We start from the raw sequence: 18,361 nt of genomic DNA, 5'->3' as shown, positions 1-18,361 counted from the left end.
GAGGCCATTGGCATGGATAACCATACTCGATTCGTTCTTCTGATCAAAGGCTCCGTCAAGAAAAAACTTTTCTATATAGCCGCTTGTCTCTTGTTTTATCCATTCATTCACCTCATCTACTGCTTCATTCTACAAGAAAATAACAAAATCAAAAGATCAGATTCCATTAAGTACTTATAATTATAAAAGTAGGACTTGATTTAGAATTAAAACCAATGCAAATAAATTATTGATTAACTACTTCTTCGTATAGGTAAAGAACATTATACGAAAAACTTTATAAGATCAATGATTTCGTTGTAATTACTCCCTCCGTCCTTGATGGTCACTTTTGCCATTTTTGGTGAATCAAAATGTTAGTCACATTTGCTTTTTCAAGTACCATTAATATTATTTTTTTACCATAATTCTCTAACATATGCAAAAATATTTGTGCAAATTTAACTTTCCCATATAAATTTTACTTTCCCATGTACTTTAATTACTTTCTCTCTCTACTTTTTTGCATACCCAATGTAAATTTACTTTTTCAATATATTTTCTTTTTTCTCCTTAATTCCCGTGATTTTTTTAGCAAAAGTTACCATCAATAGAGGACGGAGGGAGTATATTGTAAAGTATGACGGTATATATATATGAGTAATTCTTGTAAAGCAAAATCGGATCAATAATATGTAATATAGAGAACTAACGTGTTAAATTAGAATTTATCTAATATTTTTTATACTATGTTATAACAAATTACATACTCCCTCTGTCCCTAAATTACATTCCTACTTGTAGGATTAATTCCTCACATAATAGAAAGAAATGGGAATGTAATTTAGGGACGGAGGGATTAACAAATTACATTACAGTTTTGAGTTTTCCTTAGAGTATACAGTATACTCCATCATACAATAAATCAAAAACCTAAATAAAAATAAAGAAAAAAAGTTTAGGTTAGATTATTACCTTATGAAGAAAATCCACGTGCTTTAGTTTAGCCTTGAATACGTTCTCAAGATAATCCTGGTGATTTTTATTGAGCGATATCAACTCCTTCACCAAAACAGCATTGAAATTGCAAATGACAGGATTTTCATTATGTTTCGAGGATTTGCCGATTTGCATAAGTTGGTTAGCTTGAGACACCAAATCATCAACACTTCGAAGCTTGAGAAATTGGAGAAGTTGTTGTAAGGTATCTCCTTCAGCCCCATTGGTAATTATGTTCAATATTACGCAGATTCCGAAAGGCGAAATCGCAATGTTTTCTTGATCAGAGGTACTATCCTTATTATAGTATGATTTTGCCTTCTCTGTAATTTGTGAAGACAAACATCTAAGCAAAACTCCATTATTTTTTTTTATTTTGTATCTCTTTCGTGTAGCACTAAATATGACTTATGATTTGGAAATAATATCAAGTATATATACAAAAAAAAATAAAAAATAAAAAATAATCTAAAAAATAAAAAATAAAAGTTATTCTAGGATGATTAGGGGTATTACTTATACTAGGAAACTTTAATTACTGTGTGCTTGTGATTGATAGGTTTGTTTTAAGAAACAAATATTTGGTGATTCACATAACATCAGATTCTTAACTTATCTTTTCGTCCAAAAAAAAATTTAAAATAAAAAATAAAATAAATAAAAATTCTTAACTTATCTGTATGAGTTTATTTTTGAAATTAAAAAAACTATAAAAAATTAATTTGTCAATAGAAGAGTTATAGTGTGATACTATATATCTATAATAAATGTTTCAAAAAAAAAAATATATCTATAATAAATTAGGTCAAATAATGCCTTTCAATGGTGTGAAAAAATATACTAGTATAATGCCGATAAGAAGAAAAAAAAAATCAAATAACATTTATACGGTTATGTGCAACGATTTGACATAAAGTAGAGAGGAAAAATGTCTAATCGTTGCACATAACTTGTAACGGAGGTAGTAATTTTTTTTTTTTTTAAAGTAATGTTCTTATAATTAGACAAACAGGATTCAATAAACACTCGATCCTTCTAAAAAATACGATCTGATTTTCAACTTAATTCACCATAATTTAACTTAAAATAAATCTAACCGACCCAAACTCAGTACCTCACGTCCACACCGAATCTGAATTAATTGACTAGAAACCAAAAAGTCAATTGAATAAAAGCATAAAATATTCTCCTTGACTAATCTATATTTCCTTTGACTAATTGAACAAACATGGATCATCTTCTCCATTTCAGAGCTTCAATTCAACAAAATCAAAAATCAAAATCATACAGAAAATAATTGCAATCCAGAACAAAAATCATCATGTTCCAAGAAAAGCCAGTACAAGAAATTGCTCGAAGCTGTAACAATGGTCAAATCCCAGAAAAGTTTATCCAAAAAAATGGATACCCACAATCAAAAATTGACTCTGTTTCATATATGGATGATTTTGTCATTGATTTCTCTCTCCTCTTTTCAACTTCATCTTCTGAAGCTAAAGATGAACTGGGCAAGCTTCGATTAGCTCTCACTCAATGGGGTTGTTTTCAGATTTGAATTTAATTTTTGGGTATTTTATTTACTTGATTGAAGTATTTTGGGTGCTAATTTTATTGTTTCATAGTTGATATTTGGTATTATATTCGTTATTTCATTCGAAAGGATGATTGTTTAGTTGTAAAGACTTTGGCTTTTTATTTGATTTGATTAAGAGGAAAAAAAATAGGTTTAGTGTTATATTTAGGTGTTTGATTGATTTTCATACAGTTGAAGATTGATTATCATTTCAATTTGTTCTGTTCTAGCTGAGAATTTAGAGTGACAAAATCTTAGGCCTAAGATTAATTAAGATTTTGATTTCAAATTAATGGTGTCACTTATTAGTGAATTGGAACAAAGTAAATGTAAATTTTATAATGTTTGCTTTTTCAATCAATAATATTGTGAATGATTTATATGTTTGTAACTGTTCATATTCTTTGGTATGGATTAGACATTTCAGATATTCAGTGTATCAATTCTAATGTTTACTGTCCCTTAAGGTTAATTTGAGACAATTTGTGGGAAATGTGAGTAAAGAAATGAAGTAATCCAAAGTCATGTGTTATCCACGTATTTTTTTAAAAAAAAAAAAAAAAAAAAAGTCTTGTGTCATCCACGTATTTTAAATACTCCATCGAAAAATTGATGTTTACATTAATTTTATTAAATAACCTTTGAATATGATGATGAAGTTTGTAGTATTACACAAGATATAGGGTGACCCAGAAGCTTAATTACGTCAGAGACAAGGTGGTCTATTATTTCATACTTGTACAAGCAACTAATTAATATGGAGTAAGTTGATTCTAAGTGGGCAAGATAAATAAGCAGGTTCATTATTCAATGGATAATAAATTAACAAGAAGAAAATATGAATAATGAACAAATGTTGACATATATATCACTTTCAGCCTTTACATTGGCCAAATACTACCGGAGTATTTCGTCTTGATGTGAATAAATTAAAGTACTACTCCATCCATTTTTAAAAAATTATCTAACATTTTCGCTTCACTTATTTAAGAAGCACTCAAGCAACTAAGCAAGTACGGTACAATTTTGTGCATATGAGTGAGCATTTAAGAACTGGAGAAGAGAGAGAAGAGCAAGTGAAGTGAAAATGTAAATGGGAATTATCAGTCAAGGCATGGTGCAACTTTTTTCGAGTATATTCAATAATCTTTTTGAGACGAAGGGAGTAGTCTACTACTATGTTATAAGTTATTTATTTATTTATTTATTTTGTAAGGTAAGAAAAAGGAAAGAATTAGGACTCATCCTCACAAGGGGCGATCCTAAAGCATCTGAGGTGAGAATGGGAAAATATAATACACATATATTCCAATAATATTGATCGTCTTTGCACCCAAAAAAAAAAAAAATATTAATCATCTCATATCTTTAAAGCAATATATTTTGACTCTAATTAATTATGAACAATCTCAAAACTCAAATAACAAATCAACAACCCAACCAATTATAAATCACAATTCACAATAGTGCTAAAATAGCAACAAAAACTTTCCATACGTCTTTTACATTACAAATTGTCACCATTTATATTTCTTTTTAAAAGGGCCCTCTTTCATTACAAGCCATAAATCCTAAACCAACCAACCAAAATCACATATTTTTCCTCTCAATTACACAACAAAAACCTATAAATCTTAATTTCATGTACTTCATAATACAAGAAAACAAAATAAGTCAATATCAATTTCCATTCAGAGGACACGTTTGGCATTCCAAATAAAAACAAGGCCCACATTAAAAATCTTCATACTTTATATACAATTATTTCCCGGTAATCCAAACACGCCCTTAACAAATTTTCCGCCATTGTTAAATCTTCTCTATTTTCTCTCTCCTAAACCTTTGGAATCCCTTCACATGGGAGCTGCGACTATCTCCGACGCCATGGAAGTAGCTTCTCAAGCTCCAGTTAATGGAACCTCTGATGTTCTCTCTTCTTCTCTCTCCGTTGATACTTCTCTTCCTCTTCCCGCCATGAAACCTCGCATCATGTAATTCTTCTTCCTCTTCTTTTAATTTCGTTTTTATACTTGTAAAATTAGGGTTTTAACGATTCATAAATCTTTAAATTTCTTTAGTTGCTGCTTACTTCTGAATAATGTGATGTGATTTCTGGAATCTGGAAGATGAAATTTAATTTGATGTATGACTGATTAAGTATGAGTTTGATTTGATTTGACTGATAAATTGTGGTTTGATTTGAATTAATTTGATTTGATTCAGAGAATTGTGTAAGGATATATTTGAGAAATGGTCGAATTTGGATGATTCATGCTTTGCAGTAGATACTGTTGCTGGAGGCATCACCAATCTTTGTAAGTGACAGAACTTATCTTATTTTAGTACTTTCTTTTTAGCTGCTGAATTAGAATATACTGCTAATATTGGACTTTATTATTGCAACACTTGGAGTTTCACCTTTGGTAATGACATAGGCTACATGTTATGTGGAAAGAAGCTTATTAATTTGGAAAACAAGAAAAAGGTGTGAAATAGAAATGACTTTTGATTGAATCTCTAAAGATATCGATAATTATATTATGGATGGGAGAATATGACAATTTGAAAATGACACAACTATTATAGAGGGTTTAATTTAGTCATATTGTGGCATATCTTTAATTATAAGGAGTTTGGAACAAGGTTATAAGAGGGGGGTATCACACTAGATTGGCTCATTTGTTGGAGTAAATTTTGGGTTGATGTAGTGAAAAATATCCTTTTGTCTGACATTTGTTTTAGTGCTGAAGGTTACGGTCAAGGAGGAGGACGGCAATGAGGTGTCCATTACGGTTAGGTTGTATGGGCCAAACACCGACTATGTTGTCAATCGGGAGAGGGAACTACTGGTAGGTCTTGTACTATTTTCCCTTATTGCTTTTAGTGAAATTTAATTTTAGTAAAGCTTTGATTGTTGAGCAGATCACTTATAGTGGTGCAAAACATGAAAATATGAACTGCAGAGTGCAGAGAGAATAAGCTGCCTTATCTGAATTCACAATTTTTTTTTTTACATAAACGTCTTTCCTGATGGATTATTTGTGTATTGTGAAGCATGATGTTAGATGAATCTATTACTTGGGTGACGGTAGCTTTAAATAAACATGGGTTAACTGTTGGGTGAAGGTAGCTGTAAATAAACATGGGTTAACAGTTGGCAGATAAATATTTTCTAAGTGATTTTTGGGAAGAATTTCACACTTCTCAGTGTTATAAGGTGCTTTTAGAGGCAGGTTTCACTACTTGGATTATGGGTATCATAGGTGTATTATAACCCTCTCTTTAGAACTGTGTCCTTAGTGTCTTTTCTGTGCACTGAAGGATCAACATTTTCTGCAGGTCATGTATTCTTTTTGGGAAGTATTATCTTGGTTTTCATGGCAAAAAACATGGAATTTTATGGGTTGTAAAATGCATAGTTTTCGTCCAGTTTTGAAAAGAATTTTAGGGACAGTTTGACTTGAGTGCAACATCTATTTTGAGTTATTTATTTATTTATTTTTCGGTGGGAATTTTGAGTTATTTTTGAGCTGATACAATTTTCTTTCATGCATTATCTTACATCTCTTCTTCTCTAGAATAGCTATTTTGTGCTGATATGGTTACTTTATCTTAAGTTCTTTTTGCTGTGTCACATTGCATGTTCGATAATTGATTCATTAATGCATATTGGTTATAGTCTATTAGATACCTCTCAGCTGCAGGATTTGGGGCCAAATTGCTTGCGCTTTTTGAGAATGGCATGGTTCAATCTTTCATCAATGCAAGGACACTTACTCCACCAGGTATTTATAGACTCCCTAATTCTCTTTAATGCTATTGCTTCATCTGTATGATCCAATTTTTGGGGCTCTCTATAATTATAGTTGCTTGCACCCCTACATCTTAGAACATAAGTGGCTTGAAAGCTAAAAAAAGGCCCTCAAACATAGCTTACTGATTTTTCTGACATCCTGTCTACAAAGATTACTAGCTTGTTGAAGAACAGGGAAAGAAATGTGATGGTGACATAGGTTTGTACTTTGTTGAATATATGCTCTCCTGCTTCAAATCCTAACATGTTGCTGGGTGTATTTTTCTTTAAAGAGTTCTTTGTACTTTTGTAGGAAACAAATGGTAGATTGTGGTTCTGAATGTTAGGTCTTGTCTCTATCTGGGTACCATACCAAGTTTATTGTAGAGATTCTGGGTTTTGGTGGGTCTTTCTGAAAACAGGCAGTGGTGTATCTGTATTGGCTATTGCTCCTTCCCTTGGGTATGGATGGGGAGACTGGAAATGCATAATGTTTATGCTTGTGTAGTTCCTAACTTTTTTCTAATTTTTCTCTCTTCCTTTTTTTTTTCTTGTTCAAATATTGGGCAGACATGAGGGATCCAAAGCTGGCAGCTATGATAGCTAGAGAGCTTAGGAAGTTTCATGAAGTGGAAATCCCTGGTTCTAAAGACTCCCAGCTGTGGATTGACTTGTCGAAGTTCTTTGAGAAAGGTTTGTTCTTGACTGGTTCACTACTAAAACTTGTTTTATACTTGATTAGCTGGTATCCCGGCTTGTCTGCTGGTACTCCAATTTGCAAAAAGATTACGAACGGAGCAGTTTTTTCCTATGTCGTTTTAATTTCCCAATTAATCATTTAGATAACCCTGCCACTTATTTCATTAGACGTCTTGGTTCTCTATATAATTCGTTGGCACTAAATCTTTGTGCTAATCCACATCTAAATTGCTTTCATTTACTCCACTTTTGAATATGACTATGTTAAACTGACTATATGTGGGGTTTGAAGGGTTCATGTCATATTCCCCAAAAGTTCTTGGATGATTTGCAGAGAATCATTTGGACATATGCTTTTCTTGCTCCTCTTTTCCTTTCATTTTGTATAAGTAACTTTCTCTGCACCTGAAGTTTGAACTGCTCTGTTTATTCCCAGAATCCCTCCCCCTCTCAACACACATTAGAAAGTGAAAGAGAGATTTTAAAGTCCCTTGTTTGAAGCTGAATTACTAGTGTATAGATTTCATAATGGACCTTTTTTTTTTTTTTTGGTGAAGTTAGCTTTTAAGCCCCATGTCTAATCTTCAGTCGTTTGTTGCAGCATCTAAACTCAAATTTGATGTCAATGAGAAGCAGGAGAAATATCAAACCATCTCATTTGAAGAAGTTCAGAATGAGATTAATGAGCTTAAGGTAACCTAATCTCTCCGTGTACCATTCATTAACTTGATACTTTTTTACAACACTGAATTTCATACAGAACAATATATGCTCCTAAAATTTTGCACAGTATATGGTCATCCACGTATATTATTTTGCAGATTATCTGCTTCATTCTTAGGATATAGGTGTCTATTAACCTACATTTGAGTTGCTGAAGTGAAAAAGATTTAGATTTAATAAGATGTTCTTGAAGTGCAACATGCCTATCAATATGCTGTTCATCATTGTGAAGGTTGACAGTCTCAACACTGTATCATAATTAGGAAATGGGATATGTTCCTTCCCTCAGCTCAAGGCTTTTTGCTTTTATTTTGTGCATCCGATAATTTGGATTAATCACTAATGGTACACTACTATTTTTGGAACGACTTTGTGCACATGATATTACAGATTTTGCCAAATTTACCAAAACCTTTTTTTTTTCAACATCCTCTAATTTTCTCTCCTGGTTGAATGGGTGAAGCCCATAAAATAAGTACCTTCATAAAAATTTTGGCAGCCCAGTAGCAGATATGCTTGTTTCTCTATATTATTCATGGAATTGGTCAGTGGCTCCCCACTTTTCTCTGACAATCTTTACTAGCTCTAGGTGTTTAATCTTGTTCTCACTGAGGTTTATAGGCCTTCCTGTTTTAAACAAAAGCATTTATGCAGTTCTATGAAACTTAAATTTCTGTGCTGTCAAAACATAGCCTTAAGTATCTGATTTAGTAGATACAAATGAAGCTAAATTAGAACAAAATTTAAACCCTATTCACTTCTTCTTCCTTTTTTATCTCCTATATATTATTCGGCTTAATTACATTCTTGGCTGCTTGAAAAGGTGTAGTTATAGAAAGCTAAACATGCCAAGGGGGTCCCTCTTTCAATTGACTGACTTTGGGATTGCGTGTTGCTGGCTAGCTTCCTTTAAAGATGTGACTAAATTTGTTTTCACATACATTTTCCAGTTGGGTTTTAAAATTATGGGCTAGTTTACAATGTATTCTGCCTTTTTTGAGGATTCTTTACGAATCTTAGGATGTAACCTATTTTGTTATTTATTCGTCTTCTTTGAATGTGCAAAATTTTGCTAGTAATACTTTCTAGCTTTATGTCAGGCACTAACAGACTGTCTTGATGCTCCGGTGGTATTTTCTCATAATGACCTGCTTTCTGGGAACTTAATGTTGAACGAAGAGGAAGGTACTTTAGTAATATGCTCTGTATCGAATAAAATTGCCCAAATTATATTATATTAATTGCTCCCTATTTACTTGTTTTTGTTGTAATATTTTTATTACTGATTGGCAGGGAAGCTGTACATAATAGACTTTGAGTATGGCTCATATAACTACAGAGGTTTTGATATTGGAAATCATTTCAATGAATATGCAGGCTATGACTGCGATTATACCCTGTACGTAACATATCTATTTTTGTAAACTAGCATTAAGTTATGTAGTAGACTATCATTTTGATGCCTTTCTGTGTGGACAGCTAATATTGGAATTTTGTGTTCTTGTAGATACCCTAGCAAGGATGAGCAGTACCATTTCTTCAGGCACTACTTGTGTCCTAATGCACCAGAAGAGGTAAGTACAGATGGCAAGATGCCATTATCCTAAGATGTTTTGTGCTTCCACACATCTTGATCATCTCCTCCATGATAATTGGTATTTTTGTTGTTTGTCCTGTTTTTGGTGGAATTTTTGGCATTTGCACTTCCCATGGATGATTATGTCTCTTTAGCCTAATCTCCTCCCCTCCAAAAAAAAAGGGTTTATAGGTTGTAATAAAATCATATGTGGTATATGATGTCCTATGTGCACTTCTCCTCATCTTTGTCCATGTCCTAATGCAATAACAGTATTACCCTCATTTTTACATCTTTCCTTATATATTGCTCTTTTTGAGCACGCATAGGGGAGCCTTCATGATTGCAAGGATTTTGACCTTTTGGGAGTTATGTGAAATATTTTGTATGCGTACTGTACCACTTGACTTGAAATTTAGAAGATGAAGATATCTATCATACGGAGTACATCATGTAGACAAGGTAAATAATGATGCTTTTTTTTCAACTTTAGTGATATTAGTGAAATTCAGCCTCCATCTTCCAAAAGACCTCAAAAGAAGTTTTTCTGCTGCGTGTAGTATGAAGGACCAGACTAGAAACTAATAGTGGAGATAATCATTATTTTAGGCATCCCATGTTGCTCCACTAGGAGTCATTTTTTCAGTCCAATGTTCTATGCGGTCTGCTTAGTAGGTCTGAAATTTAATCTGTCCTGTCTCGTTGCAGCACAGGAAACAGACATTTGTTTTAAAAACAGGCTTTTTCATTGTGGTTGTGGGAAGTGCTTAGGGCTTTAATGTCAGGAAAGGAAAATTCTTGAGGATCTTGAACAGTAGTGCTCCCATGTTCTCTTTGTTAGGAGTATAGGTTCTCTGATTAAACGACTGAAATGGTATTGAAATTATCAGATGGCTTTTGTGAAACCTATTTATTGAAAGATATGCTGAACATGCTGCGCCAAAATTTTCAGAAAAAACCCACAAATAAATAACGTCCTTTGTTTCGGACATAAATTTATCTACTCTTTTCGTTCCTTTGAGTTATTGCCTGTACCCATATAAATCCCCCCTTTGAATTCTTTCATATTTCACTTTGTCTTTTTATGGCATGAAACAATATTTCTTTTACCCTCCTTTACTCCATTACATGGTTCCACTTATTATATTTTTGAATCATACCCACATCTCTAAACAACTTTCATGGTCCTACAAAAAAAAAAAAGAAAAAGTGACTCATTTTCCATGTACTTCCTCATTTCGTTGGCTTTAGTTGCTATAGTAACAGGGAAGAACTAAACGAAACAGAGAGCATTTCATTGATCCAGTATCACCCACCATTCCTGTTTCTTTGTGTGTGTTCTTTTTTTTTTTTTTTTTTTTGAAACCATTTCCGTTTCTTTGTTTATTTGAAGGAGAATTTCCTAGTTAAATGTAATTCAATCCTGTTTTTTCTACGGAAAGAACTACAATTCGAACATGATTAACATTTTTACATGGTTCTTTTATTGCAATAGGTACCTGACTGTGATCTAGAAGCACTTTATGTTGAGGCAAATGCTTTCATGTTAGCTTCCCATTTGTGTTGGGCATTATGGGCTCTAATTCAGGTATTTTAATGTATAGGCACCTAATAGAAGAAATCATTGGAACTTTATATCTTCTATTAATTCTTCTTGTTAATTAATGAACAGGCAAAGATGTCTCCTATCGACTTTGACTATCTCGGTTACTTCTTCCTGCGGTACAACGAATACAAAAAGCAGAAAGAAGATGTCTTCTCTTCAGCAAAATCTTACCTCAGCAAGTCTCAGTCCTAGAATGCAGGTGCTGTATTTTTTTTTTATGTTCTGAGTTGGTATGGTCAGCTCAATGTGTGCTTCAGGGAGAAGTTCCTGAGAGTTCCGTTTGCAGGTCACTCAATATTAATGTAGTGCAGCAACAGAAGCCTTGAATTCTCAGCTGTTAATGTGTTTTTTGGCTATTCTTTTCCAAAGTCGTCTTTTCTCAATTTCCCCCCTCCTGCATCTCTCACCCTGTTTGAAGATGTTCTTTCTAGCCAGGTAACGAAGTGCTGAAGGTACTTTTCAAGCACCTAGAGGGTATATGGGGTTGTATGCTTTGGTCTTGTACTATGTTGTAGCACAATATATACAAAGATGAATAAATGTATGTGTCTTTGGTTTTGTTGTAACATTGGTTTATCATAATAAATAAATAAGGCCGATTCATTTCTCCCCCTTGAAATGCTCCTGGTGCCTGGAGTCTGGTTTCTATAATCTTAGCACCACTTTCGGTAAGGTGCCCAGAAATTGAGATCTTTCTGTAATTGATTCCCGAAAATCTATACTTTAGAGTATGTTGCAGCAAATCAGTTCTGCATTAACAAGTTGAAGATGTGGTTCAAACGTCCTTATATTTTAAGCATTCAAGGTTGAATCTTTTGACAGACTACTTGCAAGCAGAAATTTGAGGGTGTTTCAGTAACAAACTACAGCAGCTATTTTGTTTATGAAATCTTTCATAAAGTTGTAATCCTGGGATGCTGTTGTTCCTTTCTAGCCTGATGCAGTACGGTGATTATCGTAATTATTCATCTATATACATCAATTCAATTGTTGCAATTTCTAATTGGAAGTTTGTTTCGAAGATAATGGTCCATCCAATATTGAATATTAGAAAGTTACCTTATACGGGATATGACATGATCTTACAAATTAGTCAAGTATAATAGTTGAAAGTCATCTCTCCAGCATAGGCAGCATTTGATTAAACTATTTTCATATTGGATTATTTAAGCTATGTTTATTTCACCTTATTTCAAAATTTTAATGCTAATCAAGATCATTCAATTGTAAATGCACCAATTCATTTGCATGAAAATGTTAAGCTGTGAACTTGTTATCAATAACTTTCATAATAAAATCTTCTACAAGGCATAAACCATGAAGAGCATGATTCACTATATAAACTATGTGCAATAGATAATAGATAGAAGATCTATTTGGTGCATGAGCTACAATATAATATAAAAACACAACGCTAATAGGCTTGTACATTACTCGCTCTAATATAGCAAAATTTAGGCACATCATGTGCCTAAAGATTGCTACATCAAGAGACGCCATAAACACAGCACAAAATTCCTATTTCCGATTCTTTGTTGTATACCCTAGTTTCAAGCTTGAAGAACCTGACAATGGACAATATGGCTTTTTAGGCGTTTCCTACCTGCAATACTTGACCAAATATTCGACATCATAGTCTTGAACTGACCTTTCCCTGTGATTGTTTCCCACAGATCATCAGTAGTTGCTGCACTTCCTGCATGCTCAGATCTTGAGACATCTACCAAAGAAATGCTCATGTTATTGCGTACAATACTTAACTTCCCATTAAGAGGAACAAGGGCTGCTGCCTCCAAACCCTTGGAGTTTCCCAGATGAACTCTGCTATCGATATGTTTACTCCAGGAATCACTCGCCTCATCATATACCCTAAGTTTACATCCATCTTTGCAGTCCAAGGCATAGAGCTTCCCGTTCAAAGAGGCACTGGGATTCCTCCAACCTGCAACCATTCCATCATAAATTGGATACCAGCTGTTAGATTCTGGGTGATATACTTCACTTAAAACCTGACGATGTGACCCAAGCCCTTTTAAGAACCACTTTCCTTCATAAACAACTCCGATGAAAGGCACCATTGCTGTACTCATATCAGAGATTATGGACCACCTATTCTTGTTAGGGTCATAAACTTCAGCTGATCTCAAGGAACGGTGTATACCCTCATTCTCCCCACCTGCTACATACAGACAGTTGTTAATGACACATGCACCAAAGAAATGTCTACGGCGTAACATATCTGGAGCCCGATGCCATTTATTTGTTCTGGCACTATAAAATACAACACGTCTCATTGAGCCCTTAAGGGGGTGCCTGCCTCCAAAGAGGTATAAATGACAGCCACTAAGAACTGCGCATCCAAATCCTAAAGCTTCAGAGAACTCTTTGGGAACAGGTGGAAGGGGTTGCCAGAGTTGGTAGGCAGGGTCAAATGCATGCCATGATATTTTACCATCTCGATCTCTCTTAATGACATATACCCATTCTTCTGCAATTCCTAGACTCTTCCTTAATGAATAAAAGAAGTTGCCAGCAAGAAGACGGTACCATCTTTTGCTGACTAATCGGAGGTTTCGGTGCTCTACTCTTGGAACCCTAATTAAGCAAGCAATGGCCAGATCATCAGGGAGACCTGGAAGGAGAGGAGACTGACTACGACTTCTGTCACCACGTGAAGGCTTCTGCCGTGTAGGATGAATGGAAGGCTTGATGTCAGGTTGAAGACACAACCTTGTCCCAGGGACATATTTCTTTGCTCCAGCTACAGATTTTAAACCAGCATCAACTCTACACAAGCATGCTGTTGTATCAACCTGCAAGAAGAGAATTATTCTGATAGTTATAAATTAAGATCATTTTTCCTTACTCATTCTTACCATTCAACATACATAAATTCCCTAGCATTTCTAAAGCAATTCTTCACAATATCCGGCAAGAAAGAGAAAATGATCTACCTATCACGATAAACTTCAAGACTTTACTTATCATCACAATAATCAACTAGAGATTTATATAAAGGAGAAATTTCAGCAATACTTGTTCTGCTTAATGCTAATCACCTTGCTGAATGCAAATATAATATACAAGTCAAAGATCAGAGACTCAAGATGAAAGTAATTAAGTACTCCATCATGCCAACCTGAGCAAGAAGTGTTCCTGATTTTGGTTCGTATGCCATCATTAGAGTTCAGCAAAAGAACTGAGCATATGGCGTAAAATAAAGCGCTCGCTTGTATATCACTTATTCAGACCCACCCTTGATGTGTTTACCCCCTCAAAAAAATCAACCAAAAAACACTTCCCTTTATCTAAGCATTGAATGATAAACACTGTGTCAAAAGAAAAAAAAAAATTGAATGATAAACACAGCATGACCATTTCAATTACTCTATGGTTGAATCTTCTAAACCAAGATTCAAACTGAAATGCCTATGTCCGAATCAGTACTACTATTGACTGACAATATGATTGACAATCTTACTCAACAATTAATTCCAAAATTTCCTTTCCCTCACTCAACCGGCATCCAGTATTGACTACTCGACTTGATATGAATCCCCAGCTTGAATATTTTTCCATAATGATCAGTTTTTGACTTGTTGACTTGCCAAGAGTTAACTAAGAATGTTCAGCAACCCCCCCCCCCACCCTTACCCCGCGTAAAGTACACAGTAACATTCGATATTGATTAGTCTCACACACATGAACAACAAAACTGCAACTCTCCTTTCCCTACCACCCCGCGTAAATTGCTAACACTCCTTTCCTCACCATCTCGCGTAAAGTATACATTAATTTCCGATATAGTATAGTTTCACACACATGAACAATTAAACTGCTAACTCTCATTTCCCACCTCGCCACTCCTTCACCATATAAGTAAATAAATTAAAATAAATAAATTAAAATAAATATATAAATAAATAAGATCATCCATAATGCAGATCTAAACTTTGAATGATGGACATTCTTTAGCATTTGAACAAGCACTGCAACTTAAAACTAACCAACAAAATTCATACAAACAAGAAATTTACCAAAACATTACCAATCATAAAATTGACTGAAATATGCAGGAAAAAACAACTTACCAAAGGAGGTTGAATAAATTTATTATCCATTTCTCATTCATCACCAAACCCTCCTCAATTGTTCAAATTTTTCTAACCCCTGCAAAAAACAATTACACCAAATTACATATAAGTGATATAACAATGTTCATTGCTTTTTACAGTAATATCAAAATTTAAAGTTTCAACAGATAAACTTAAAAAAGTAATCTAACTACTAAAAACAGCATTAAATTCAAAAGTAATAGGTTTAAATTACCCACCAATTAGGTCATTGAAGCTGATAATTCTTCACTTCTTGAAATTCAATGGCAAGGCAAAAAAACCCATTAAAAAAAAATTCCCCTAAGTTTTTACCAAAATTGGTTACAAACTAAGCATAATCAGCTCATAATCTATAAAACCCATTTCCAAAATAAATTACCCACATCACAAAAACATCAAATTTCCACTTTAATAGCTTCGATTATAAAGAAATTCTAAATTTCCCCCCAAAAAAAGTTTGATTTTTTAAAAAAATTCTTTAAAATGCAAGCAACAAAGGTGAAAAAAAAAGGTTTTTTTTGTGAAATTTAACCAGGGAGTGAGAAGAAACCCAGAAAAAAGATGCAATTAAACAAGAAAAACAATGTCTGGGAATTAGAAACTGATAAAAAAGATGATGAAATGAGGCCCCAAATCGGCTAAACCTAAACCACTATGAACTATTAAAGGGTGTATTTAATGGGTATGATGCCAAATTTTTTGGGTGGGTAAGTTTATCAGAGCAAAACCCCAAGAACTACTCGGTGGAATAATTTGTGTAAGCTTTGGAAGTTTGCTGTTTGTTTGAAATTGAGGAGAGAGAAAATGAACTCTGCTCCCAAAAAAACAAAGGAAAAAAAATTGGGAGAGTAAAAAAAAAAAGGTCAAATGGGAGAGAGTATAAATTTATATTCTTATGTTTAATTTGTTTTTTTGATAAAAATGTTTAATTTATGTAATTACACCAAATTACTTGCTTACAAATTACATGCACCAAGAATGGATGAAGATTTCAAGAAAAAGGTGAAAAAGTTGAGATTCACATAACTTCAAATCCAACAAGATGCTTTTGATTGTTAGTGTGGGCCATCCCATTATGTTTGACTTGCCTATTTTACAAATGGTATGTTGGCATATGAGCAATTTAGATCTTGGCAACTTGTGGTTCCAAATTTTAAATATGAGGAGTATGTATGACTGTATGAGTAATAATCTACAAGTATAATCCTAAATTAGTTGTCAAAATTACTTTTTGCACAATCTTATAAATAACATGATTTCAATTTTAAAATTCTCAATTGTGTAGTCGAAAGGAAAATAATACGTAATTACATGACACTAGTTAATACTTTCTTTATTATTATTTTTTTATAGTTTCATTAAAATGAAAATATCATAATAGTTGCAACATGTCAACGCACTATAAATTGAAGGTTTTTATATATGGAAAATTTATACTATTACTTTTATTTAAAGCTAATGGCTCATTTTATTATACTCCCAAAAACCCTTACCCCATTTTAAGTATAGTATATAACGTGAGGTCCACTTTTTTTAAATACCGTGATAAAGTGTATGTTGCAACTACAAAGAAAACGTAGGAAGTACGTAATTTTATCATGTATATCTGAAGTAATACCATATGAGTAAACATATGTTGAATTGTTAGAGTTAAGTTTTAGATTCACTTAATCATGAAATGTAGATGATTGAAATTGTAATCCTCCCATTATTCTATTATTTATAATTCTCTCTAGTGTAATCTTACAATCTCCTACACTCTTATACAAGTTTGAGTGTAATATTACATTTAGGTGTACAATGAAAATTGCATCAATTACTTTACATACAACTCCATTTATAATTTGTGAAGAAATCCTTACAATACACGCAGTAAAAAAAATACGAAGTAATAAAAAATGCCAACAAGTTTTCTTTTTTTTTTTTTTTTTTTTTTTTTTGACAAGAGCAAAGGAAAAACAGAAAGGACTACATATAATCCGACAGGGTTAGCCGACATTTTCTTGCAATGTCATCCGCCCTTTGAACTTGATCCCTACGAACTTTTAATATTGTACATCTTTGGAACGTCAACCCAATATCCCTTATCTCTTTTAGAACCCAGGTTATCTGGATATCCTTGCCTAGATCATCTTGTAAGTTATCCATAAGGGATATCGAGTCAGATAAAATAAGGATCCCTTAATATCCTTTGGCTTTAGCCCATTTCAAAGCTTCTTGACAGGCCCAAGCTTCAGTATGAAGAACTGAAGATGTTGCTCCATGTCTCCCACCTTCTTGCATATCGTAGCCCTTGGCATTGGCCTTGACCGCCCAACCAATCCCTGCTCTTGTGGATTTTTTATCCCAGGACCCATCTACTTCCACTATGAAGTCATCAAAACCTACCTTCTCTTTCCCTAGATGAATGTAATTGAACCCAGGAGGGATGATTGGATCATTCTCATTGATGGCTTCCACTACATTAGTCGAGTTCCCTTGTTCAGTAAAAACCTCATGTTCTTTTATTGCTAAATTAATAAGTTCCACTACTAGCCCTGTCGTACCTCTAGCACCCTTGAAACATCTTTCATTTCGTGCCTTCCAAAGTCCCCATAAGGTTGCAATAAACAAAGCACAACGGTGACTACGTTTCCCATCCTCGCTATAAAAGAGCAGGATATAGTGCTGAATCCATCCTCTCAAAGAGTTGGACTCAGGGGAGTCATGGCAAATAGTAAGGGAGCCAATCTCCCATACTTCCTTTGCCAGAAGACAAAATCTAAGCAGGTGTTAGCTGTCCTCTGATTCCACCCCACAAAGATCACACATCTCATCAATTTGAATACCCCTTCTAGCTAAATTGGCTTTAACTGCAATACTATCATGAAAAAGTCTCCATAGGAAGAGCTTTCCATTTGGGTTGAATAGCCATCTTCCAAATTATTTTTATAAATTCCTGGTCCCTAGCCAAGAGAGATTCCTTTTCTAGCCCCAGAATTTTAGTCAGATAGTAGTAGCCCGTTTTAATTGTGTACCTTCCCGAGGGGTGATATTTCCAATAGAGGAAATCATCCTCACTTAAGTGAGGGAGCTCCATTGAAAGAATGTGCTTAGCACTATTCCATTCAAAACACTTCCTAATCTTCCCTGCCTCCCAAGAGCCTGTTTCCTCATTTATAAAATCCTTCACTCTCCATTCCAAGGCTGCCCTTAAGGTTTGACTGGAATTTACTAAAGGTGTTTCCCCTTTAACCCAAGGCATACTGATAGCCTTAATGTTAATCCCATTTCCAACCTTCCAAGCAAAACCATCTTT

The 18,361-nt window shown here is 33.9% G+C and overlaps 2 protein-coding genes across 3 annotated transcripts; one reads left to right on the top strand and one right to left on the bottom strand.

Annotated features, from left to right (window-relative positions):
• The first annotated feature begins 4,314 nt into the window (after positions 1-4,314).
• Positions 4,315-11,557, top strand: LOC145635640 (putative ethanolamine kinase). The gene is made up of 11 exons (XM_081686960.1): positions 4,315-4,542; positions 4,775-4,866; positions 5,294-5,400; positions 6,231-6,336; positions 6,915-7,037; positions 7,645-7,736; positions 8,867-8,951; positions 9,060-9,165; positions 9,274-9,340; positions 10,838-10,930; positions 11,015-11,557. The coding sequence occupies exons 1-11, from the start codon at positions 4,409-4,411 to the stop codon at positions 11,138-11,140; spliced, it is 1,131 nt and encodes a 376-aa protein (XP_081543086.1). The 5' UTR covers positions 4,315-4,408; the 3' UTR covers positions 11,141-11,557.
• A 704-nt stretch (positions 11,558-12,261) lies between these two features.
• On the bottom strand, positions 12,262-15,926 carry LOC145635639 (F-box/kelch-repeat protein At1g55270-like). 2 transcript variants are annotated; one of them, XM_081686958.1, is made up of 3 exons: positions 15,282-15,926; positions 15,040-15,118; positions 12,262-13,761 (listed from the first exon to the last, which is right to left on the bottom strand). In XM_081686958.1, the coding sequence occupies exons 2-3, from the start codon at positions 15,067-15,069 to the stop codon at positions 12,499-12,501; spliced, it is 1,293 nt and encodes a 430-aa protein (XP_081543084.1). In that variant the 5' UTR covers positions 15,070-15,118; positions 15,282-15,926; the 3' UTR covers positions 12,262-12,498. The 2 variants fall into 2 exon arrangements, with proteins under 2 accessions (XP_081543084.1, XP_081543083.1); XM_081686957.1 differs by lacking the exons at positions 15,040-15,118; positions 15,282-15,926 and adding an exon at positions 14,088-14,570.
• Positions 15,927-18,361: the final 2,435 nt, after the last annotated feature.

Source organism: Chenopodium album, chromosome 6, assembly GCF_948465745.1.
Source record: "Chenopodium album chromosome 6, dcCheAlbu1.1, whole genome shotgun sequence".
Lineage (NCBI taxonomy): Eukaryota > Viridiplantae > Streptophyta > Magnoliopsida > Caryophyllales > Amaranthaceae > Chenopodium > Chenopodium album.
Note: the sequence above shows the minus strand (reverse complement) of the source record. Positions and strands in the feature narration are given on the sequence as shown.